Source organism: Mobula hypostoma, chromosome 6 (assembly GCF_963921235.1).
Source record: "Mobula hypostoma chromosome 6, sMobHyp1.1, whole genome shotgun sequence".
Taxonomy (NCBI): Eukaryota; Metazoa; Chordata; class Chondrichthyes; order Myliobatiformes; family Myliobatidae; genus Mobula; species Mobula hypostoma.
This window is the reverse complement of record NC_086102.1, coordinates 169335454-169361864: the sequence shown is the minus strand read 5'-3', so window position 1 is coordinate 169361864 and position 26411 is coordinate 169335454. Positions and strand designations below refer to the sequence as shown.

Here is a 26411-nt window from a genome sequence, read left to right as displayed (position 1 = left end):
CTCGCCAGTCTGACTGGGTGCTGCCGTGACAATTTCCATGACTAGAAATGCCACCCATCCTTGTTTAATGCCTCCCACTTTATCAAGTCTAAAACAACAGAACCCCCGAACACTGAGCTGCCTGTCCTGCCTGTCCTGCAACCAAGTTTTACTAATGGCTACAGTGTCATCATTCTACATGCTGATCCATGCCTTCAGCTCACTTGCCTTTCCTACAATACTACTTGCATTGAAATATACGCAGCTCAGAACAGTAGTTCCTCACCGTGCTTAACCTTTTGATTCCTGACCTTATATATAGGCTTATCAACATCATTCTCCTTTCTTTCTTTCTTTTTAAATCTTTTTATTGAATTAGTACACAAAAGGTAAAAGATATAACAACCAATACATTGTTAAGATATAAATATCCAAGTGATATTAATACAAAAAAAATGCAAACAACATAAGTTAGTTATAAAATAACAAGATAATATAGTTGTATATTAATTTTCCGTATATATCGATAGAACGAGAAAAAAAAACAGGAAAAAACCCAAAGGAAAACCTACCGTGCAACTAACCTACAAAGCAAAGCAATGGGCTAACTAGGTAAATAGGAGACTTGAACAAATTAAACAATCATGTCCTCAAACCCGACCTCCGCTAATAACGGATAAAATCCACGAAGGGAGTGTATGTATGATCAGAGAGAAAAAAAATAGTTACATTAAATGAAAATATTGAATAAAAGATCTCCAGGTCTGTTCAAATTTAACTGAAGTAACATAAAGATTACTTCTGATTTTTTCCAAATTTAGACACAGTATTGTTTGAGAGAACCAAAAAAACGTAGTTGGGGCATTAATCTCCTTCCAATGTTGTAGAATACATCTTTTCGCCATTAAAGTAAGAAATGCAATCATTCTATGCGCTGAGGGGGGTAAATTACTAGAAGTTTTAGGTAATCCTAAGATAGCAGTAATAGGATGGGGAGAAATATCACTATTCAAAACCTTTGAGATAATGTTTAAAATGTCTTTCCAAAAAGTTTCCAGAGTAGGACAAGACCAAAACATGTGAGTCAAGGAAGCTATCTCCCCATGACATCTATCACAAAGAGGGTTAATATGAGAGTAAAAATGAGCTAATTTATCTTTAGACATGTGTGCTCTATGGACCACTTTAAATTGAATTAAGGAGTGTTTGGCACAGATAGAGGAAGTATTAACAAGTTGTAAAATATGAGCCCAGTCATCAGCCGGGGTAGTAAGGCCCAATTCCTTTTCCCAGTCAGTCCTAATCTTATCGAATGGAGCTTTCCTAAGTTTCATGATGATATTATAAATAGTAGCCGCTACACCTTTCTGACACGGGTTAATGATAGCGTCTAAAATATATGTAGGGGGTAACGCCGGAAAGGAAGAAAGTATGGTATTTAGGAAATTTCTAACTTGCAAATATCTAAAGAAATGTGTTCTTGGTAAATTGTTTTTGTTAGATATTGTTCAAAAGACATAAGGGAGCCATCTGAAAATGTCCAAAAACCGTTATATACCATTAGTCTTCCAAATTTGAAAGGCACGGTCCGTAGAGGAGGGGAGAAAAAATATATTGCCAATAATAGGAACTGCTAGCACAAATTGATTAAGATCGAAAAATTTTTGGAATTGAAACCAGATACGTAAGGTACGTTTAACTATCGGGTTGCAAACCTGCTTATAGCGTTTCAAATCAGAAGGAAGAGAAGATCCTAATATAGAGCCAAGTGCACAGCCTTGAACAAAAGGTAATTCCCATACTACCCATTTAGGAATGGATAGTATATCTTGGTCAAGTAACCAGAATTTCATGTGTCGTATGTTATTTGCCCAATAATAAAATCTAAAGTTAGGTAGTGCCAAGCCTCCATCTCTCTTAGCTTTCTGTAGATGTATTCTACCCAATCTCGGGTTTTTCTTTTGCCAAATAAGTGAAGAGATTTTAGAATCTACTTTATCAAAAAAGGATTTTGGAACAAAAATCGGTAATGCCTGAAATGTATATAAAAATTTTGGCAGAATAAACATCTTAACAACATTAATACGACCAGGCAAAGTTAAATAAAGTGGAGACATTTAAAGGAAAGTTGTGTAATGTGGTCAATTAAGGGTAAGTAATTAGTCTTAAGTAAATCCTTATGTTTACAGGTGATTTTAATCCCAAGATATGAAAAATGATTATTAACCAATCTAAATGGCAGGTTCTGATATAAGGGAACTTGCTTATTAATAGAGAAAAGTTCACTCTTATTAAGATTTAATTTGTATCCTGAAAAAAGACTAAATTGTGCTAATAGATCTAAAGCTGCTGGGATAGATTTTTGAGGATTGGAAATATATACGAGTAAGTCATCAGCATAAAGTGATAGTTTATGAGACTTTAACCCATGAGTTATACCAATAATGTTAGGAGATTCTCGAATAGCAATTGCAAGTGGTTCTAATGCTATATCAAATAATAAAGGGCTAAGAGGACAACCTTGTCTGGTACCTCGAAAAAGAGGGAAAAAAGGTGAGTTTTGAGTGTTAGTACGACCTGACGCCATAGGAGAATGGTATAACAATTTGATCCAGAATACGAATTTCGGGCTAAAGTTAAACATTTCAAGCACCTTAAATAAGTAGGGCCATTCGACCCTGTCAAAGGTTTTTTCAGCGTCTAGGGAAATGACGCATTCAGGATCGTTTTGTGACGGGGTATAGACAATATTTAAAAGTGTATGAATATTATAAAAAAAAGTAGCGATTCTTAATAAAGCCCGTTTGGTCTTCTGAAATAATATAAGGAAGTGCTTTCTCTAGTCTATTTGCTAATAATTTAGAACATTTAACAAGGATATTGGTCTATACGATGCACATTGAGCAGGGTCTTTATCCTTCTTTAATATTAAAGAGATCGATGCTCTATAAAAGGATTCTGGTAGTTCACCAAGTTTTATTGAGGCCTCCAGAACGCTGGATAACCAGGGAACTAATGACGGTGCAAAAATTTTTTTAAATTCCACGGTAAACCCATCAAGGCCAGGAGCTTTCCCGGAGTTCATAGAAAAAATAACATTCTTAATCTCATCAGTAGTGAAGGAAGTTTCTAACATAGAACATATATCGTGTGAAATCTTAGGGAAGTCTAGGTTATCTAAAAAGTCACACATATGTCTAGAATCTCATGAAGATTCTGATTGATATAAAGAGGAATAAAAATCAAAAGGATTAATTAATCTCAGCTTGATCAAACGTCAATTGATTTTTTTAAATTATAAATCTGATTAATTTGAAATTTAATAGAGTTAGTCTTCAACTGATGAGCCAACAGTTCACCAACTTTGTCACTTTTGTATATAAAATTCGCTTCTTGTCTTCATTAATTGATTTGTAATAGAGGACGAAAGTAATAAACTGTGTTCCATTTGAAGTTAAGTTCTTTGTTTATACGGCTTCTCGGACAGAGCTGTAGCATATTTCTTATCTATTTCCTTAATCTTGTTCACAAGAGCAAGCTCTTCCTTCTTCAACCTTTTCCTCAAAGCAGCAGAGTACGAAATGATCTGGCCACGAATATAAGCTTTAAAAGTATCCCAAAGGGTGTTCATGGATATATCCTCTGTACTGTTAATTGTAAAAAAATGATCAATCTGTTCATTCATGAAGTTAACAAAATCCAAGTCCTGAAGCAACAGCGGATTAAAACGACATTGTCTATTATTATGAGCATTGGCCAATACTTTAATAGAAAGCTTAAGTGGAGCATGGTCCGAAATGGTTATAGAGTCATATTCACATTTAACTACTGAAGAAATAAGACGAGAGTCAATAACAAAATAATCAATTCTTGAGTAGGAGTGATGAACATGTGAAAAAAAAGAGAAATCTTTTTCCTGCGGATGTGAAAACTGCCAAATGTCCGTCGACCCCGAATCTGAGAGAAATGAATTAATCAAGGTTGCGGATTTATTGGGTACATTCCATATAGGGGCCGAACGGTCCAATAATGGGGATAAACATCATTCTCCACAACCACTCCACTATCTGCCCTGGGTACCATCCCCCCCTGCAACTCTAGTTTAAACCCTCCCCGTGCAGCACCCGCAAACCTTCCCGCCAGTATATTAGTTCCTCTCCAGTTCAGGTTCAAATGTCCCTTCTGTACAGGTCTCACCTCCGCTGGAAGAGAGCACAATGATCCAAAGATCTGAAGCACCAACTCCGTAGCCGCATGTTAAACTGTATGATCTTCCTTTCTCTGGCCGCATTAGCATGTGGTACGGGTAGTAATCCTGAGATTACAACCCTGGACATTCTGTCCTTTAATTTAGCACCTAACTCCCTGAACTCACTTTGCAGGGCCTTATCACCCATTCTACCCATGTCACTGGTATCAGCGTGGCCCACAACCTCTGGCTGCTTACCCTCCCACTCAATGCAAGATGTCCCTAACCCTGGCACCCAGGAGACAACAAACTATCCGGGAATCTCGTTCTCATCCACAGAATATCCTGTCTGTTCCTTAACCAACAAATCCCCTTTCACTACAGCTCACCTGTTCTGCCCCCCTTACCTGGGTGCTAGAGATCTGCTCACTGTTGCTTCTCTCTGGTAGGTCGTTCTCCCCTCCCCCACGCCCAACAATATCCAAAGTGGTATACTTATTTTCAAGGGGAATGGCCACGGGGTATTCTGCACTGGCTGCCTATTCCATTTCCCTCTCCTGCCAGTCACTCAATACCTGCCCCCTGTAACTTAGTGGTGACTACTTACTTGTAACTCCTATCTATCACCTCCTCTTTCTCCTGTATGAGCCAAAGCCCATCGAGCTGCAGCTCAAGTGCACTTTGTGCAGATGTAATTATCGAGGAGATTGGAGGTATCACAAAGTTCCCACATCTCACGCAAGGGACATACCACTAACTCTTGACCCACTCTCAATGCACTAGCTATGTACTAACAGAAAAAGATATTACTGGAAATTTACTGAGAGCCCAAGGCTATGCTTGCCTAAGCTTGTTAAGCCAAAGCTGGACCACTCTAACATTGCCCTACTCACATAATTCCCACTCCACTTACACCTTTTTGTTGATTCAAGCAGTGACTCAGTCCTGATGAGACCGGCAGTTTTCAAATAGCTCCTGCCCTGCAAGAAGTCACTCTCTTACTCGCTACTTCAAACATCTAAATCTTAATCTGAGTGCAGTTAAAATCTTACTTGATTGCATCTGAAACTTTATAGATAGTGGTCAATATTTTAGTTTAGGACTACAGCCGGAATTCTGCTGGCATGCAACCAATGTATAAATAGATTGCAATGGAAATATCACTAGATTGCAAACGAAATTCTGTTTTTTACAGATCCTTCTTTTTCCCAAAATAGCAACATTTAGTAGTTTCTTTCACTCTTATACTTCCACCAGATGGTGTGTTGAAGCAGAACTAGGCAAATTTCTTGGACAATTTGGAATTTATATATGAAACTCTTACCTCCTTTTAAGTTTGCAGCTAAAATTTCTACTTCATCTGGGATTCTTCTGAGTCCCTAATTCTTTACAACCATCTTTGCCGTCTATGCCAAATTGTTAGGTTCTGAGGTTTTTGATCCAAGGTTGTTTTGGAAGTCAAGAATGAGACATAATTTTGATTCACAATAATTTTATTAAGCACTGTTGTGCAGATTACTTGTAATCAAGATTGTTTAATGTCATTTCCTGTACACAAGTGTAAGGAAAACAAAATACTGCAATTATTACTCTGGATCCGATGCAGCACAAGAAAAACACGGAAAAATATAAAGAACACAATAATAATAGTAAAAAACATACAATGAATATAAATACACAAGATAGCTAATATACATACTGTAGCTTTATTGTGTGTCCAGAAAGTGATGGTAGGCTGTACACAAGGTGGTTGAAGGAAAATAGTAAAGCAGTAGTGGAGTTTGTGGGTGGAGGTGTCGATCGGCTTTACTGCTTGGGGAAGGAAACTCATTTTGAGTCTTGTAATCCTGGCATAGTCTGCTGCATAGTCTCCCCCTTATAGGAGTAGGACAAACTGTCTATGACCAAGTTACTGGCCCTTTTCTGTCACCCTTCTGAATATATGTCCTTGTTGGTGGTAGGCTGGTGCCAGTGATGCGTTGGCAGATTTGACTACCCATTTAGAGCCTTCAAGAACCTGAACCTCTGCCCCCCGTACCACTTAATTCATCTGACCTATCTTTCCATTCTTGGACTATGAATTCGTGGCACCAGGAGTAATCTGGAGATCACTACTCTGCATTTTAATTTCTTACTTAACTCCCTATCTCATTCTGCAGAACCTCATCCCTAATTCAACCTATGATGCTTGTGCCAGCGTTTTGCCCTAGACACATGGATTTTGCACATTAATTTAATGAATGAAATTATTTAATGAATGCAGTACTAATTTTTGAATAAGAAATACAAAAGTTTTCATCTTCATTGCAATATAATTAAATGGTTCTGGGAGATTTTACCCTTGCTTAATTGTTATCAAAAAAAACAAAAGGCAAAATTCCCTGAAATCTTTATAACAAATACAGTTTGATTTAGTTGAATTACATTACTTTCATAGAGATTATTGTGCATATATTTAGAGAAAGCAGTTTATGTTAAAGATTTTGTCTGCAATGATTGCCATTAAGTTGAAAACTATATTTTGTGTTCACTGAATACTGAATAGATGAAGTCAAATATATCAACTGAAATAGTGATTTTTTTTAAAAAAAATTGTTCCCTTTTATTCAATTTCGAATCATACTTATTATGTTATTTACATAAGAGATTTATATGGGATGATGATTTCTGCATGTTCCGGAAGGATTTACCCTGCAAGTAAAAAGATAAGCAGTTTAGGACAGTTTTTGCATAGAAAGAATATTCTTACTGTGACTTATGTTTATAAAAAGGCACTTAAGGCAGTTAACAAAGGTTCAAGTGCCTAAGGATATTTGGTTTGCTAAAGAGTTGATTATTATAATGATAAGAATTTTCATTATGGTGGTAAGTGCCAATGGCAAAATACTTGCTTTGGGTGTTTTATTTATTGAAGTTCATTGCTGTTACAAATAATTCATTTTAAACATTTTTCCTTTTCATGCATCTGATTTTACTTTTAATCAACAAATACTATATCTCTAAATGAAATTGTAACTTGACTACAAAATATACATATGATAAAGGTGATTGGTTCTAAACCAGGTGCAAATTATTCTCATCACAAACAAGAGAAAATCTGCAGATGTTGGAAATCCAAGCAACATACACAAAATGCTGGAGGAACTCAGCAGGCCAGGCAGCACCTATGGGAAAGAGTACAGTTGACGTTTCAGGCCAAGACTCTTCAGCAGGACTGGATGGGATAGGTGAAACTGGGAGGGGGAGGGGTGAAGTAAAGAGCTGGGAAGTAGATCGGTGAACGAGGTACAGGGCTGGAGAAGGGGGAATCTAATAGGAGAGGACAGAAGGTCATGGAAGAAAGAAAATGGGGGGAGGAGCACCAGAGGGAGGTGATGGGCAGGCAAAGAGATAAAGTAAGAGAGAGAAAAGTGTATGGGGAATGGTGAAAGGGTGGGGAGGGGGGCACGGTCAATACTGTACCAGAAGTTCGAGAAATCAATGTTCATGCCATCAGGTTGGAGACTATCCAGATGGAATATAAGATGTTGTTCCTCCAACTGAAGTGTGGTCTCATCACGACAGTAGAGGAGGCCATGGATAGACACATCGGAATGGGAATGGGAAGTAAAATTGAAATGGGTGGCCACTGGGAGATCTTGCATTTTCTGGCAGTTTGGTGAAGCGGTCTCCAAATCTACACTGGTCTCACCGATATACAAGAGGCTACATCGGGAGCAGCGGACACAGTATATGACCCAAACAGACTCACAGGTGAAGTGTCGTCTCACCTGGAAGGACTGTTTGGGGCCCTGAATGGTAGTGAGGGTAATGGTAGCACTTGTTCTGCTTGCAAGGATAAGTTCCAGTAGGGAGGGACGAATGGACAAGGAAGTCATGTAGGGAGCGATCCCTGCGGAAAGCAGAAAGTGTGGGGGGAGGAGGAGGGAAAGATGTGCTGGGTAGTGGGATCCCGTTGGAGATGGCCGAAGTTGCGAAGAATTATGTGTTGGACGCAGAGGCTGATCAGGTGGTAGGTGAGGACAAGAGGAACCCTATCCCTGGTAGGGTGACAGAAGGATGGTATGAGAGCAACGTTGCATTAAATGGAAGAGATGCAATTGTGGGCAACGTTGATAATAGAAGAAGTGAAGCCCTTTTTTTTTGAAGAAGGACGACATTTCCTTTGTTCTGGAATGAAAAACCTCATCCTGAGAGCAGATGCAGTGGAGACGGAGGAATTGAGAGAAGGGGGTGGTATTTTTACAAGAGACAGGGTTTGAAGAGGTACAGTCCACCTTTTAATTCTACTCCTTTTCTGTTTTTCTCCAGTCCTGCTGAAGGATCTCAGCTGGAAATGTCGACTGTATTCTTTTCCATAGATGCTGCCTGTCCTGCTGAGTTCCTCCAGTATTTTTTGTGTGTTGCTTGCAAATGATTCGCTTTAGGTTGTAGTGCTAACAGGGAAAATGTGGTTCATATAATTCAATCATTTTGTTTAAAGGTGTTTTAGATCATCTTGAACATACATATTTCATCACTATTGCACTGTTTATTTTGTGTCAGATGTATGAACTTATTGCCACTCCATAGATCCATTCACCTTGCGAATGTAGTTTTGAAATAGCTATGAGGCTGCTGATGTGATTGTAATGGATAACAGTTGTTTTACTTCTACTAATCTTGCTACATTTTTTATTGCAGTCAGATTTGATAAGGATGCTAATCGTTACTGGGATGAATTTTACAAAGTTCATCAAAACAACTTCTTCAAAGATCGCAGATGGTTGTTCCTGGAATTTCCTGAGCTCCTACCACAGAGAACACACAAATGTAATGAAATTGACCTTGAATCAAAAAGTACTTCCATATTATGTTCACATGTTTCCTTGCAACCAGAAAAGAAATTGGGTGGTATTATCAGGACACATGCTACAACGACATTTGAAACTCCACAGAAAGCTGATTCTGTAGAGAGAACAAGAACCAATGAAGGCATGAAATTGGATGATGAAAAACAAGACCAGAAATGGACAGGCAGACAAAAGGATCAAGGATATTTTCCTGGTATCGATTTCACATTCAAAATTTTTGAGGTATGTTAGCAGAACCAAAAGTAAGGAGCTCTGTATTTTTCTAAGTTCGTGCAACATCTTGTTTAACGTACAAATTTTATATAAAATTTCCAACTTAGTATATCATCAGAACTTCAGTAACAATGCACTTCCAAATTCCTGAGACATTAGCCCCAAGTTGTCAATAGACATAGCATGCCCGGAGTAGGAAAATAGTGCTATTAGATATGTGAGAAGCAGATATGAGATGTTTGTTTATGAACCGAGGTATAAATCAAAGTTCAAAGAAAATTTATTATAAAAATACATATATGTTACCATATACTACCTTGACATTCATTTTCTTGCAAGCATTTGCAAGAAAAAGGAAATACAATAGAATTTTACAAAAACAACTATGCATAAACAGACGAAGACTGACAGACAACCAAGGTGCAAAAGAGGATAATCTGTGCAAATAAAAATAATACTAAAAACATGAGTTGTAAGTTCAAAGACAACAAATCTTTGGAAGTGAATGTGTAGGTTGTAGAATCAGTTCAGAGTAGTGGTAAATGAAGTTATCTACATTGGTTCAGGAGCCTGACGGTAACTGTTCCCAAACCTGGTGCTGTGGGACCTAAGGCTTCAGTACCTCCTGCCTAGAGGTAGTAGAGAGAGGAATGCGTGGACAGGATGATGGGGGTCTTTGATAATAGTTGATGCTTTCTTCTGCCAGCAGTCTTTGTAAATGTGCTCAATAATAGAATGAGAAAACAAAGTCATTGAACCCCCATTCCTTAATTGTGGAGTTTTTGTTAAAGCTAGAAATACTGCTTTCTTTTAATGAAAACTCCATTGATTTGATTAATAAATCCACACCCTCTAAACTGGCATAGTTTCAGGCTTAATTCCTGGTGCATGCAAGCTTAAAATAGCATGTAGGTATAAACCCAGGCAATACAGGCTAGTCAGTTTAACTGGTGATAAAAGAGCTGCAAGAAATAATATTTAAGGACAAAATTAACAGTTGTTTGAACAAAGGTTTTAATAATATGTCATTTTGTCGGCAGTTTAATCCTGAGAATGAAAAGGCTACACAACATTGATACCAAAACAACACACACAAAATGGTGGGGGAACTCAGCAGATCAGGCAGCATCTGTGGAATTGAATAAACAATTGATCTGAATAAGGGTCTCAGTCCAAAATGTTGACTGTTTATTCATCTCCATAGATGCTGCCTGACCCTGCTGAGTACCTGCAGCATTTTATGTGTGTTGCTTTGGATTTCCAGCATCTGCAGAACTTCTCGTATTTAAGCACTGGTACCAAACTGTCTTTATATGAGGAAATGGAGCCTTGGAAACAGTTTGTTTCTCTGATTGAAGAGAGATTATGTGGTGATGTTCCTAAACAATTTGTAATAAGACCTTTGCTTTCCTTCATTTATCTTAAGATTCATACATACCTAGCAAGGATAAATGACATAAAAGGGAGCAAAACAGTAACCAAAAACTTTGGGGATACAGCAGTAAAATGGACACGTGACCAATTAAATCTTATGACATGAGGTGTCAAATTATGCATTAATGTTTGTGGCAGGAAAAACAAAGAAGCTTTCATTGAAGGCTGTCCAATTCCTCATAGAGTCCTTCACCAGTGTCTGGAGAGTAGAGAAGGTTGATTCAGTTGTAGAAAAAGAAGCTGAATAATCATCTCAAAGAAACAAATTTGAAGGCCTGTGGGAAAAGAATGGGGTATGGGACTAACTAGACCACTCTGACCTTGAGCCAATATGGACTCAGTGGGTCAGGGACCTACTGTGTTGCAAACATTCTTTGAGTTGGATAGGAGGCTTGCTGAAGCAAGGAAAAAGACGCAACATTGCCCTTAAAATGGCCGACTTATTTATTTTGGTGAATTAATCTGATGAGAAGATGATATGATCTGATTGTATTTTTGTTTTCACGGGATTTAATACTTTTGGTTAGATTATAATCCACAAAAAATTTAACTACAAATGGTATTGTGGAATTAAATTGTAGACCAGGCAGAATTAGAATTTATACATGTTGATAATTTAATTGCTATTAACCCAAGACAATAAAAGTCAGAAAGGTGATGTTTTACAGCTCTAGGGGTTGTTACCTGAGAACATTATTCCAAGAGGCATTTGCACATCTTACATGAAGTACCTGTACTACAAATATGGGCAGAGTGTAGACTGAAGATCCAGAAGATAGCAGTCTTGGCACATCTCCAACAGTAATGTAATTCTTGTAGTCTGTGTGGATGGTCACACGCTGAAGGCACACGCTCAGCGATTCAGGAACAGCTTCCTCCCTGCCATCTGATTTCTAAGTGGACATTGAACCCATGAACACCATCTCACTACTTTTTTATTTCTTTGTTTGCACGACTTATTTTAATTTAACTATTTAATAGACATACATATTCTTAATGTAACTCAGTTTTTTCTCTGTTTATTTATCATGTATTGCATTGTACTGCTGCCATAATGTTAACAAATTTCACGATATACGCCAGTGATATTAAATCTGATTCTGAGTGCAGGTTAACAACTTTCAACAGTACCATGTTATAGTGGTGGAGGGTTGGTTTGGAGTGTGACCAGGAGGTATCGAGTTGCAGGAATACAGAAAAATGTAATAATAGGGAATAGAGTATTTGCCATAAAAGCAAGTGTGAGTCTCAAAGACTGTGTTGTCTTCCTGCTGCCAACATTAAAATCACTTCAAATCTGAAGGGGAATGTGGTGTGAGAGGGAAAGATCCATTTGTATTGATCTATGTGACGAAGTCAATGATATAATCGAGACTAAGAGAAAAGGTTCTGTGAATGAGCAGATAGGATCTAAATTAAAATTCTGAACTAAAAAAACAAGTAATCTCTGATTTATTACCTAAACCAAGTGCAAATTTCATAGAACACAGCATCATTCAGACATTCATAAGACCATAAGACATAGGAGCAGAATTGAGCCATTTGGTCCATCTGGTCTACTCCACCATTCCATTATTTATGTATTTAGTGATGCAGTTCAGAGTATGCCCTTCTAACCCTTTGAGCCGTACCGCCCAGCAACCCCCAACAAACTCAATTAACTCTAACCTAATCATGGCACAATTTACAATGACCAATTAACATACCCAGTGTGTCTTAAGACTGTGGGAGGAGACCGAAGGACCTGGAGAAAACCTACACATTCCATGGGCAGGATGTACAGAGACTCCTTACTGAGGATGCAGGAGTTGAACTCTGGAATGCCCCGAGCTGTAATAGTGTTGCACTAACTACTATGACATCTGATTTATTATCCCTCTCAACTCCATTCTCCTGCCTTCTCCTTATAACCTTTCATGCCCTTACTAATTAAGAACCTAACAATCTCCACTTTAAATGTACCAAATGACTTGACCTCCGCAGCCATCTGTGGCAATGGATTCCTCAGACTAAAGAAATTCCTCCTCATCTCTGTTAGAAAGGGATGCCCCTCTATTCTGAGGCTGTGCCCAGTGGTTCTAAACTCCCCCACTACAGGAAACATCCTCTCCACATTCACTCTATCTAGGCCTTTCAATATTCAACCGGTTTCAATGAGATAGGCCGTCATTCTTCTAAACTCCAGCAAGTTTAAGCACGGAGCCATCAAATGCTCCATTCATGAGAGAGGCAAAGAAATGATCTCTTTACATAAAGTATAGTGAACCTTTAGAATTTTGCTATTCAAGATGACTAAAGAGAATCAACCACTGAGCATCTTGAAGACACAAGCCAATAGATTTTTATGTATTAGGAGAATTGGAAGGAGAGGGGGCTCGATCAGGAAAGGTGCTTGGGTAACTCACTAAAGATGCAGCAGAGGTGAGGAGCTAAATGTTTTTGTAGTCATGACAGTTTTGAGTGTATAGGTGCAAAGATCATTGAAGGTGGTAGGACAGGTTGAGAAAGCATATGGGAGGCTACACTTTATAAATGAAGATTTTGGATACAAGAGCTTTGAAGCACTGGGTTTCCTATAGCTGGAATTCTGTGATTATTTTGGTTACAGCACTGCAAAAAGGATATGAAAGTCCTAACAAAGTTGCTGAAAAATTTAGTAGACTGCTCCCATAAACTTATGTTAATAGAATGGAACATTTACGGTTGTTTTCCATAGAGCAGGAAAGGTTGAAAGATGTTAATAAAACACCAGGCAGTTCTAAGTTGCTGGTGAACGCAGCAGGCCAGGCAGCATCTCTAGGAAGAGGTACAGTCGACGTTTCGAGCCGAGACCTTTCGTCAGGACATTGACATTTAGTGTCCGGACGAAGGGTCTCGGCCCGAAATGTCGACTGTACCTCTTCCTAGAGACGCTGCCTGGCCTGCTGCGTTCACCAGCAACTTTGATGTGTGTTGCTTGAATTTCCAGCATCTGCAGAATTCCTTGTGTTTACTAGGCAGTTCTAGTACAGTTCAAAAGGTACAGTTCAAAAAAGATCCGGAAGACATTAAGTGCTAGTTAAAAGTGCTAATGTGATGCCGGAATAAACCGTTGTTTAGCTAGTCGTCATGATCTAAAATTTACTGCTTCAAAAGAAAGTATAATGCAAAATGAGTCATTGTGTACAAAAAGGAAATTAGGTAGTAAGCAGAAAAATATTGCCAGGCTAAATAATTTCTTCATGTGTTTTAACAGTTCTGTTTCAATGTTCCTAAGGAAGTTTAGGTGATAATGGCAAAATATCTACTCTGTATTTGGACTTGGTGCAGTACACAATAAGATGTTAACTATTGGGTGAATAGTAGATTCTAAATATTCAACTTTCTATTGCCTATTTTTGGATGGCTTGACGCCCTGCCTACATTGGTCAGGGTCAAGCAGGGATACTGTGTCCAGGCTGTTTATGTGATATACAAGCCAGGCCAGTATGATACGGAGAGCAAGCTGTTGCCCATGCAGAAGGCTCCCTCTCTCCACGCAGCCGATGAATCCAAAAAGGCCCAATATAGTTTGGCGCCAGTGGTGTTGCAGGAGTTGCTAGTCAGCGTTGAACTCAACATAGGACTGCCTTAGGGACTCCAGCTCCAGATTTTTCCTTGTTGTTTATTCCCAAAGTCTTCCCCTTGAGCGAGTAAAGCCGCAAGGTAGCAGAGGTTGAGAGAGCTTTCCTTCTCCAAGATGAGCTGGCAACTAGTTTTAAGGCACCAGTAACCTGCCTTTGCCCCTTCTCTCTTCAGTAGAAGTGGTTCCACAGGTTTAGTAGCTAAGCCACATGTGAAAGCCAGGAGCAGTACTTAGTTGTCAGAGGCTATTTGAGACAAATGCCATCGGGAGCATTTAATAGGTAGCAGAGTCTTATCCCCATTACCGCCCCGCGGCCCCCCCCCCAGCAATGACAATATTAAGGAACCATTAGTAACTATGGATGGATTACTAACAGGCTATTTAAATCCACGGTAATTATTCTGCACTATTAATGGTAATGGAGTAAAAATTGAAATATTTTACCAAAAGTGTGAATCACACAACATATGTCAGTGATAATAAATCTGATTCTGATTCTATATGTTTGAGGTTCCCTATTACAACTTTTGTTTAATTTGTGTAAATCTGATGAAACTTTCGCATTTCAAATTTAGGTGAACCTGAACAAGAAAAAATTAAATTCAATCTTGTAGAAAGAGTAATTGAAATACATTATTCTAATTATTGCTAATAAAAGAGAATTGTAAATCCAATAAAGTGGCACTGGTAATGAATACATTTATTGATTAATTAAGTGAGTGGGCAAGGGTCTGGCAGATGGAGTACAATGTTGGTAAATGCGAGGTCATCCACTTGGGAAGGAAAAATGAAAGAGCAGATTATTATTTAAATGGTAAAAAAAAAATGCAGCATACTGCTGTGCAGAAAGACTTGGGAGTGCTCGTGCATGAATCACAAAAGGTTGATTTGCAGGTGCAGCAGGCTATCAAGAAGGCAAATGAAATGCTGGCCTTCATTGCTAGAGGGATTGAATTTAAGAGCAGGGAGGTTATTCTGCAACTATACAGAGTACTGGTGAGGCCGCAGCTGGAGTACTGTGTGCATTTCTGATCTCCTTACTTGACGAAGGATATACTGGCTTTGGAGGCAGTGCAGAGGAGGTTCACCAGGTTGATTACAGAGATGAGGAGGTTAGACTGTGAGGAGAGATTGAGTCACCTGGGACTGTATTGCTGGAATTCAGAAGAATGAGAGGAGATCTTATAGAAACATATAAAATTATGAAAGGGATAGATAAGATAGAGGCAGAAAAGTTGTTTCCACTGGTGGGTGAGACTAGAACTAGGGGACATATCCTCAAGATTCAGGGGAGTCGATTTAGGACGGAGATGAGGAGGAACTGCTTGTCCCAGAGAATGGTGAATCTGTGGAGTTTTCTGCCCAATGAAGCAGTGGAGGCTACTTCAGTAAATGTATTTAAGACAAAGTTGGATAGATTTTTGCATAGTAGGGGAATTAAAAGTTATGGGGAAAAGGCAGGTAGATGGAGATGAGTCCATGGCCAGATCAGCCATGATCTTATCAACAGGACAAATGGCTTAGTCCTGCTTCTATTTCTTATGTTTTTAATTAACCGATAATATAGATTTGTTATTTGATAACTTACTTACATTAAAGAACAAAAAGTTAAATTAAAACCCAGAAACCATTAAGCTGAAAGTATCTTTAAAAAATACTTAATTTCCATCTATCTATATTACTTTGGTTCTGTCTTCACTAAGGAGGACATAAATAATCTTCCAGTAATAGTAGGGGACAGAGGGTCCAGTGGGATGGAGGAACTGAGCGAAATACATGTTAGTAGGGAAGTGGTGTTAGGTAAATTGAAGGGATTGAAGGCAGATAAATCCCCAGGGCCAGATGGTCTGCATCCTAGAGTGCTTAAGGAAGTAGCCCAAGAAATAGTGGATGCATTAGTGATAATTTTTCAAAACTCGTTAGATTCTGGACTAGTTCCTGAGGATTTGAGGGTGGCTAATGTAACCCAACTTTTTAAAAAAGGAGGGAGAGAGAAACCGGGGAATTATAGACCGGTTAGCCTAACGTCGGTGGTGGGGGAAACTGCTGGAGTCAGTTATCAAGAATGTGATAACAGCACATTTGGAAAGCGGTGAAATCATCAGACAAAGTCAGCATGGATTTGTGAAAGGAAAATCATGTCTGACGAATCTCATAGAATTTTTTGAGGATGTAACTAGTAGAGTGGATAGGGGAGAACCAGTGGATGTGGTATATTTGGATTTTCAAAAGGCTTTTGACAAGGTCCCACACAGGAGATTAGTGTGCAAACTTAAAGCACACGGTATTGGGGGTAAGCTATTGATGTGGGTGGAGAATTGGTTAGCAGACAGGAAGCAAAGAGTGGGAATAAACGGGACCTTTTCAGAATGGCAGGCGGTGACTAGTGGGGTACCGCAAGGCTCAGTGCTGGGACCCCAGTTGTTTACAATATATATTAATGACTTGGATGAGGGAATTAAATGCAGCATCTCCAAGTTTGCGGATGACACGAAGCTGGGTGGCAGTGTTAGCTGTGAGGAGGATGCTAAGAGGATGCAGGGTGACTTGGATAGGTTGGGTGAGTGGGCAAATTCATGGCAGATGCAATTTAATGTGGATAAATGTGAAGTTATCCACTTTGGTGGCAGAAATAGGAAAACAGATTATTATCTGAATGGTGGCCGATTAGGAAAAGGGAAGGTGCAACGAGACCTGGGTGTCATTATACACCAGTCATTGAAAGTGGGCATGCAAGTACAGCAGGCGGTGAACAAGGCGAATGGTATGCTGGCATTTATAGCGAGAGGATTCGAGTACAGGAGCAGGGAGGTACTACTGCAGTTGTACAAGGCCTTGGTGAGACCACACCTGGAGTATTGTGTGCAGTTTTGGTACCCTAATCTGAGGAAAGACATCCTTGCCATAGAGGGAGTACAAAGAAGGTTCACCAGATTGATTCCTGGAATGGCAGGACTTTCATATGAAGAAAGACTGGATGAACTGGGCTTGTACTCGTTGGAATTTAGAAGATTGAGGGGGGATCTGATTGAAACGTATAAAATCCTAAAGGGATTGGACAGGCTAGATGCAGGAAGATTGTTCCCGATGTTGGGGAAGTCCAGAACGAGGGGCCACAGTTTGAGGATAGAGGGGAAGCCTCTTAGGACCGAGATTAGGAAAAACTTCTTCACACAGAGAGTGGTGAATCTGTGGAATTCTCTGCCACAGGAAACAGTTGAGGCCAGTTCATAGGCTATATTTAAGAGGGAGTTAGATATGGCCCTTGTGGCTATGGGGGTCAGGGAGTATGGAGGGAAAGCTGGGGCGGGGTTCTGAGTTGAATGATCAGCCATGATCATAATAAATGGTGGTGCAGGCTCGAAGGGCCGAATGGCCTACTCCTGCACCTATTTTCTATGTTTCTATGTATCTCTTTTACATTTTTGCATTAGCCATGGAAGTTAACAATGTTAATTGTAAAGTTCTTAGCAGCTCATCAATGATTCGCTAAAGCAGGGGTTGCCGGCCTTCTTTATGCCATGATCCCTACCATTAATTAAGGGGTCCAGGTTGGGAAACCCTGATGTTAAAGGGAATACCAAGACAAGCCCCAATTTCACACTTCCACATTTTCCATACATGGATTTCAATGGTGCTTAGAATCTGTATAGCTCTTCCCTTGCAACACACACAAAATGCTCGAAGAAATCAGCAGGCCAGGCAGCATCTATGCAAAAGAGGAGGCATGGACCGACATGTAGGAACGGGAATAGAGATGGGAATTAAAATGGTTGTCCACCAGGATACTTTTGGTGGATGGAGCAGAGGTGCTCAATTACATGGTCCCCCAATTTACATTGGGTCTCACCAATGTAGATGAGGCTGCATTGTGAGGATCAATACCAATAGACAACTCTCAACAAATTTGCAGGTGAAATATTGCCTCACCTGGAAGGACTGTTTACAGGAGATAGGGTGGGAAAAGGTATAGTCAAGATTACTGTGGGGATTGGTAGGTTTATGAAGGTGTTGGTAGACATTTTGTCTCCAGAGCTGGAGCCGGAGACATTGAGAATGGGGCTGGAGGTGTCAAGTGAACTCAAGGGCAGGGTGGGAGTTGGAGGTAAAGTTGTTGAAACTGACAAGCTCAGTCAGGCTGGGTGCATGAAGCAGCACTAGGCAAGCAGAGTTGGGGAGCATTACCAGTGAAGGCTTGGAATATGGACTCTCCACATAGCCAATGAAAAGGCGGGCATAGCTGGGGCCTGTGCAGATACCCATGGCTACCCCTCAAGTCTGGAGAAAGTGTCTTTTGCGTTAGCTTTTCCCTTTACTCCATGTTTGAGGTAATTTACTGAAACACAGGTTGAGCCTTTAGACTTCGTGACTCAGACTCTGCCATTTGATCATAAATTTTGAAATGTATTTCACATGTGTACTTGTGTTACTTGTATCGCGTTGACTACAAAATTAATACAAGTTAATTAAAGCAGAATACTTATGCTTGATTTTAATATCAGGTTGGATGTGGTGCTGGAAACAGTGTTTTTCCTATCCTGAATAAAATTTGGTAAGTAAAATGACATTGGAACTAAACTTATGGAGTTTAGTTTTGTTTCATTTAATTTAGTAATTCAATATAGAGTGTAGGTACCAGGAATTAGAATATTATTCCACTTAATTATTAGTCTTAATTTCATGAATGAAAGCATTCATTTATAAAAGCACACTTACTCTTATATGAAACATACAGTACACAGTGTGAAAGCAAAATGGTATAAAATTTGACAGTCTGAAAAATAAACAAAATATGCTGGAACACAGAAAAGTTGTTGGTAAACGCAGCAGGCCAGGCAGCATCTCTAGGAAGAGGTACAGTCGACGTTTCGGGCCGAGACCCTTCGTCAGAGTCTCGGCCCAAAATTCCGACTGTACCTCTTCCTAGAGATGCTGCCTGGCCTGCTGCGTTCACCAGCAACTTTTATGTATGTTGTTTGAAATTCCAGCATCTGAAGATTTCCTCATGTTTGCGTTTTTAAAAAATATGCTGGAAATATTCAGCGGGCCAAACAAAATCTATTGGGAAAGGAACAAAATTAATATTTCAGATTGATAACCTTTTCTCAGAACTGGGATGGAATCCCCAAATTAGTGTGAATGGAGCTTGCTTTTCAAAGTCTCAATAGAACAATTTAACAAGGTTAAATGATTTAGAACAGGCTCACTTAACCATATTTTTCTTCATTCTTTCATTCATCAGACAATTTGATATTTTGTAAAACTTGCTTAACCGTTAGTGTGGACTCAGAAGGGCTAAGGGTCTGTTTCTATGCTATATGACTCTGATTCTCATGACATATTTTAGTCCATGCCAGAAGCAGAACATTGGGCTAGAGAACTGAAGGGTGGCAAGCAGGTTCTTTTCCTCTAACTTTGCACAATGGAAATGGGGAGAGGCTAACTATTTATTTATAGTTTGCTTCAGCTGCTGATAAACTGGTGGTGTCTGTAATAGGAGATGAAATTCTAAACATTTAGAGAAATATTAACTTACTAATGCCAAGACAATATGAATTTCATAAATGACATTTTTGATTAATAGAGTATTTCTGAAAAAAAAGCAGAACTTTGTGGAACATCAAACTTCATTTCATGAAATAATAAGATATAAAAATGGTAAAGATAATGGCTATGAATAAGAAAAATGCGACTATGTGAATACTGAAATAATTGGAGGAAAGAAACATAAAATAAATTATCTCTTGAAAAACTGTGGGAAAAAAGTTGTTTGATGCCTACTTAGTATGCATCTTGTAACTTCTTGCCTTTGTTGAAATTGCTGCTGCCACATTCTGTATTTTTTTGTGAAAGAAAGCTTGTCAAAGTGTCCACTGCAGAATTACATCTTGTGAAAGAGTATCTGTTGATACTTCATGAAACAAAAAATGAAGATCTCAACATGTATTAAAAGAGTGGATTCATCAGTATCAGAGTGAACATTGCCATTTAATGGTATGCTGATCATGAAACAAACAAAAATCTATCATGATGAACTGAAAGTTAAAGGTAATTGTGAATATTCTGGTTGCAGAAATTTAAGGAAAGGCACAGCATTAAATTTTTAAAGATTTGTGGTGACAAAGTGCCTGCTGATCATGAAGTAGCAGAGAAATTCATTGATGAGTTTGCCAAGGATCATTGCAGATGAAAATGTAACATGCTGCATCAGTACATATGTGTAATGAACAAGTGGAAGACACAGGCTACTTACTGGTAGCACATAAATTCAGAGTCGAAATGATGGCTATCTCATTATATATTCCAAAATCTGAAATTCAAAACACTTCGGGCATCAAGCATTTCCAATAAGGGGTGCTCAACCTGTATTTATTTTGTATGTTCTTTGTACCCATTAATATCCAAGCCCTAGTAGGCAGTGCTTTACTTGTAGACCATTATCATTTCCGGCTGCCCAGGTAAATCCTTAGCTCTCTAATTTTTTTTCATTATTCCCAGGTGTCTGTAGCATGTGTCTGAATCTGCTTTATTGCAATCCATGGTTCAATGCATTGATCCTTTGCAAACTGCACATTAATCCTTTTGCTACTTTTTATAACATCTATCTATGCAATAGAGAGCATAACAGCATTATTGAAATGATTACTCTAGAGGAAAGTAAAGCAAGGAGAGAGGAATAAATATGCAGGGAGAATATATTGTTCATTCCCATTTTTCTCTGGTTTGTGCTATAATGTTGATGTACTGACATTTTGAATGAACAATTGCAATCAGCATACATGTTGTCAATCTATGTAAATCTTTTAAAGCACTCGGGCTGTATTGTATTTACACTTCTAGTTGATTGGAGCTTGTATGGATATCTCTGCTAAATGATGTGTGGCTTCAAAATGAATCTATTGCTTTTTCACTCAATTTACAAAAAAGTAAGATTAATGTTTGATGAACATTGTAAGCGTATCCTCATGATTGGCAACTTCTGGCTATATCTGAAAGTTGTATTAACTTATTAAAGTGTACTGCCATCTACCAGGTCTTCATTAATTGGTCAGTGTTCTACACTTGATTTTTTGAAGGCTATGAGCCAGGTTCTTCAAGTCACATGGAAAGTATTATTTCTGCATGATTAGCATTTATTGCTTGTATTAGTGGAATAACATTTTTTGAGTTAGCCTTTGGGTTGTTTATTTTTGATAGATTAAAAACTGAAAAATCAATTTTCTATGGATAGTATATTGTGAAATTTGCAGCAAGATTAAATTCTGATACCTCACCTCCAAATGTAGATGTAGAATGTAATCAAGAGAGTGGAGTGTTGATTGGCCTATTGTTGCCAGGTCTGGCTACCGTCAGGCAAAGCTCACTGCGTTTTGTTTGGCTTGTGCAGTAACTCAACCATGTCATGCTGCTGCTGCACCTCACTTCAAAACATGATAATGTCTCTTGGCCAATCAACACACACAAAATGCTGGAGGAACTCAGCAGGCCAGGCAGATTCTATGGAAAAGCATACAGTCGACATTTCAGGCCAAGACCCTTCAGCAGGAAACATCAACTGTTTACTCTTTTCCATAGATGCTGCCTGGCCTGCTGAGTTGCTCCAGCATTTTGTGTGTGTGCCTGGATTTCCAGCATCTGCAAATTTTCACTTGTTTGTGATGTCTCTTGGCCACTTCAAATTCAAATAATAGTTCAAGCTTCCTTTTTGTGTATGTTTGTTGCTATTTTTCATGAAACAATGAGCAAATGATTTAAAGTAGAGAATCATCACATAAATTAAAACAATTTAAACATTATATCAAGGAATTTAGTTAATAAATAGAGCAAATACAGAAAATTCACTTAGTACCACAAGAAATTCTGCAAATGCTGGAAATCCAAAGTAACACACACAAAATACTGGAGAAACTCAGCAATTCAGCAAACATCCATGGACCCTTCATCAAGACCCCTCTTCAAAATTCATTTAGTGAACCTTTTCACTAGGAAAGCTGTTCCTCCTCCCCCATTTCTTGTGACCATCAGTTTGTTTTCATTCTTTTCTCATTGATGTCTTTGAGATGGTTATGATTTCTTACTAAACATTTGGACTGTCCACGTTCTTTTTGACATAGAGTAATGTTGCAGGTACACCACAGAAAGCTATTCTGCCTTACTGACAATGTTTGTACCTTATATGAGCCTCAGATCTATTTATATCTGAATCTATCCACCTACTTTTATGAATATTTGTCTAGCTTTTTTCTCAAATCTTCCTGTGCTAAGTGCTGAAAAGTAGTGAGCCCTATATTGTGAACTCTCCCTGGTAAGGGTGTTTTTTGTGAATTTCATATTAGATTTATTAGGGGCTATCTTATATTGTCCTGAGTTCTATCTTAACCTTGCAGATGAAACTATCTGAGCACCCGTCAAATCCTTTACCAATTAACAATCTTTAAATCTGCCCTCACTTATTTTTAGAGAAAATGGACCCAGCCTGGTCCATTCCCTCTTGATGACCTCCATTTTGTATTGTCCATTATCACATAGCCATGTTTTGTAACTGGTTGCATGATAACCTTTATTTTAGTACCTTCCTGATGGTATTGAATTTTATACCAATTGAACTATACTTCGCATTTTTGGTGTAGAGTGGTTTAAGTTACTTTATATAAAGTGAGATTTTCCAGTGTGTTTAGGTGAAACTGAATAGTTATATTCAAGGAAATGGAAACAGTTGACGTTGTTTTCCTCATCATTGCAGTGATCCCAATATCTTTCTTTATTGCTGTGATTTTTCAGCTTGTGCAGTCGATCTGGTGATGGTAGGCACTTAAATTTGTTTTTCTTTATTTGTTTTAATATAAACCATTAAAGCTTATTGATTCACCTTTGGACATAACAATTATAGCTAGTCAAACTGAAATTTTAGATCTACATTGTGTTGGACAAGATACTATCAAATTTTGATTGGTATTTAAAACTAAATAAGTCAATAAGATTTAAACTTTAAAAAGGAAGGTGCTTAAAAGATGAAGATAATATATTAAAGGTTCAACTTATTTCTTTGATTTTTAATTGTTACATTTATATTACAAATGAAGTATAGTTTTTAACAAATAAGAACAAAATATCATACTAAGTTAGCTGTAATAGTTATGCTCTTTATGCATATCATTTTTCTACTCTCTGTAGTCTCACCCTTTGTACAATGCATCCAAATGTTATGCCTTTGTTCATGATCTGTGTGATGAAGCAAGCTCCACCTACCCATTTCCAGATGGAAGTATTGATGTCATTCTCCTTGTGTTCGTGCTTTCTTCTATTCATCCAGAAAGGTAGGTGAAGGTGAAGGTGAAGGGCTGTGAGAAATATCTTCAGATCATTGTTTACTTGAGTTTATTTAACTTCAAAGCAGAGGTATGGGTTCCAATGTGCTGGAGCCTAATTTAGATGTAAATAACATTTCAGAACAAATGTTAACTTGGAAAAATAGATGACATACAAAAAATGCATTGGGCTAAATATTTTTAAACATAATTCTAATTTATTATACATTTCATGTGTTTGCTACCTGGGGTAGAACTCACAAATACATCCTTAAATATTTTGCCAAAGCATGAGCAGATAATGACTGCAGTGTATGTTATATAGAATGATTTCTGACAGCAATAAAATAATAATTATGCAACTTGGACAAAAGCCAGAATCTGAACAAAGCCTTCAGATTGGAGAGTACTTTTCTAGATTTAAATGAAACCATAAATTATCAAAACCATTTTTGGTTTCATAAACTGAATATTATTTTTATAATTCACTATCTGTAGATTCCAGAAGAAATCTGCCGCTCATTCTGTATATGTCCATCTGTTGTAAAATTGCAATATTTATCCTCTTCCACTACCAAACATTAAAATCAATAAGTATAATAAATAATGTTATTAATATAATAAAACCAGTAAGATTACAAAGGTAAATTAAAGGTGCAAGAAAATGTTTTTTAAAATTGAAAACCTTGGTTATCAATCTAAAATAAATATTATTTGTGACATTATATTTATACAGCAATCACTTTCAGGCTTTGATTATGGCATATGAAGATGCTGTAGGTTTTCAAATTATTCAGTGATTTTTTTCATGATTGGATCACATGATTGGTTCCTGGGAGCAGGTTTGTCTCTTTCATTTAAAAGATTGCTTTTATTTGGCCACTATGGAAACGTCAAATATTGGTAGCAAAGGGCAGGCAGAAAAAGAAAGCTTTAAGAAAGCCACTAGCACACTCACAGCATCTTCTACTGTAGATTAAAAAAAACCTTTGTCTGCCATAGGCTCCTTGTGAGTTATAAACGCACATCAGCATCAAAATGACAGTCATGCTCTTCATGTTCATTTTCCTTGGAAAAACAAAATAAGTATGACCCTTCCTTAATAATTTTTCAATCTGAAGTTCTCAAGGTGAACTATTTTGCAACAATTTTTTAACAATAAATCTTCAGTCCCACTGAGATTTTTGATGACACTCATTTATAGATTTTTGCAAATTGGATGTATTTTATATTGATCCTGATTTTAAAATGTTGTCATGCAGAGAACATCTATAATCTTCACAAGTTAAAGGAACTATATTAAAATAATAGAGCTTTGGAAATTAAACAGCAATAACAATAAATGGTATAAAGTGCAATTTATTTTTAATCAGCCAAAACAGCATTTTGAGCAATATTTAGCTTGACTCTCACAATGTATGAAGTTGAATTTATTTTATATTAGTTTAACTATCTGCACATACATTAAACCAAAATTTTATTCCTGTACTCTAGATACATCAGCCCTGTCATCATGCCTGCTATATGCATCCCTAGGCCATCTGTCTTGTTAATCACCATCTGAAGTCATTCTCAGTGTGTCTCTGCATGATACTTTGTAGAGTTGTTAGTGGCACTGCCTTTGGCTGCTCTTTTTTGGAGTCTCTCCAAAAAGTAATAGATGGTTAGAGTGCACAAAAATTTAGCTGCAAGATGGACAGCCTTGTTAATTAATTTTCTACACTTACAAACTTGGGGTTTCAATTCTATTGATCACTTCTCCTTAAAACATTGCTACCTTGCAATTATGGTTATTCTATTTCAAATTCTCTATTTTTATCAATAGTCCATTTATTCCTATGAGGTTTAAAAACTCATTGAACAAGTGTGTAATATACTAGCTTTATTAACAAGGTCATACGTACATTTCTGCAGTGCTTTTTTTTGTATTTGGAAAAGCTATAGCCAAACATATTATAATTGTATTAACAAAGGTATTTAATTTAAAACTGTGCCATTTGGTCTATGTGCAAGGCATTTTTATGCAAACTTTAAAATGGACATCCAGTTTTGACACTATCATAAGGTGAATGATATATCAACTCAAATATACAACTGATATAAAATGATTTTGGTTACTCTGATAATTGTAAAGGATAGGGTCTCTTCATTTTAAAGATGTATAAACTTCAGAGAGATTTGATACGGGGGTTTTGAATCTGCTTAAGATCTGGTTGTGTTCCTTCTGAGAAATTATTTCAGTGTTATAAATTGGGGAACAGGGTCTCCTTGTGTGTCTATAAAGCACACAGGAATTGGATCAGCTTCATTAATAACCTATAGAACAAGTTTCTGGCACTACAAGGTTCAATAGAGAAGTAAGTTTCTCTTAATAATCATTAATTATGGTACTCAACTAATTTCAGTCATCTGATATTTCCTCCTTTTTCCTAAACATATGAATAACAGGGAATAGAATGTATCTAATCATGACACTTGCTTAATGGTTTGCCAGTTTATTCCTCCTCCTCATTTTTGTTCATAATTTCTGTTACACTGTAATGTTATGCCCTGATACTCAGTTTATAACACCACAAAGAATCTAGATTTTTGTGCAACTTATTACAAATTCAGTATTTCATGTAAATCCTATAAATTAATTTTATAATCCCCTGCATCTGAAATGGTAATTAATAGAATAATTTCAGTTCATAACTGAGAGGATCTTCCATTATGGGAGCTGCTAGATAATTTAAAATGCAAATAGTTAATATTAACAATTTAAACATAAATTCACTGTCTGTAGCCTAATTTCTAAAGACAAACTTGCCCATTTTCTTTTTAATTTTCAC

The 26411-nt window shown here is 37.7% G+C and overlaps 1 protein-coding gene across 5 annotated transcripts in view; it reads left to right on the top strand.

Moving 5' to 3' along the window:
• Positions 1-26411, top strand: part of mettl8 (methyltransferase 8, methylcytidine) — a 72452-nt gene that overhangs the window by 30915 nt on the left and 15126 nt on the right. For all 5 annotated transcript variants that reach the window (XM_063052237.1, XM_063052239.1, XM_063052238.1 and 2 more), the window contains exons 4-7: positions 8852-9243; positions 18775-18824; positions 23016-23076; positions 23447-23589. In XM_063052237.1, coding sequence (XP_062908307.1) covers positions 8852-9243; positions 18775-18824; positions 23016-23076; positions 23447-23589 — 646 coding nt within the window. The remainder of the gene's footprint in view (positions 1-8851; positions 9244-18774; positions 18825-23015; positions 23077-23446; positions 23590-26411) is intronic.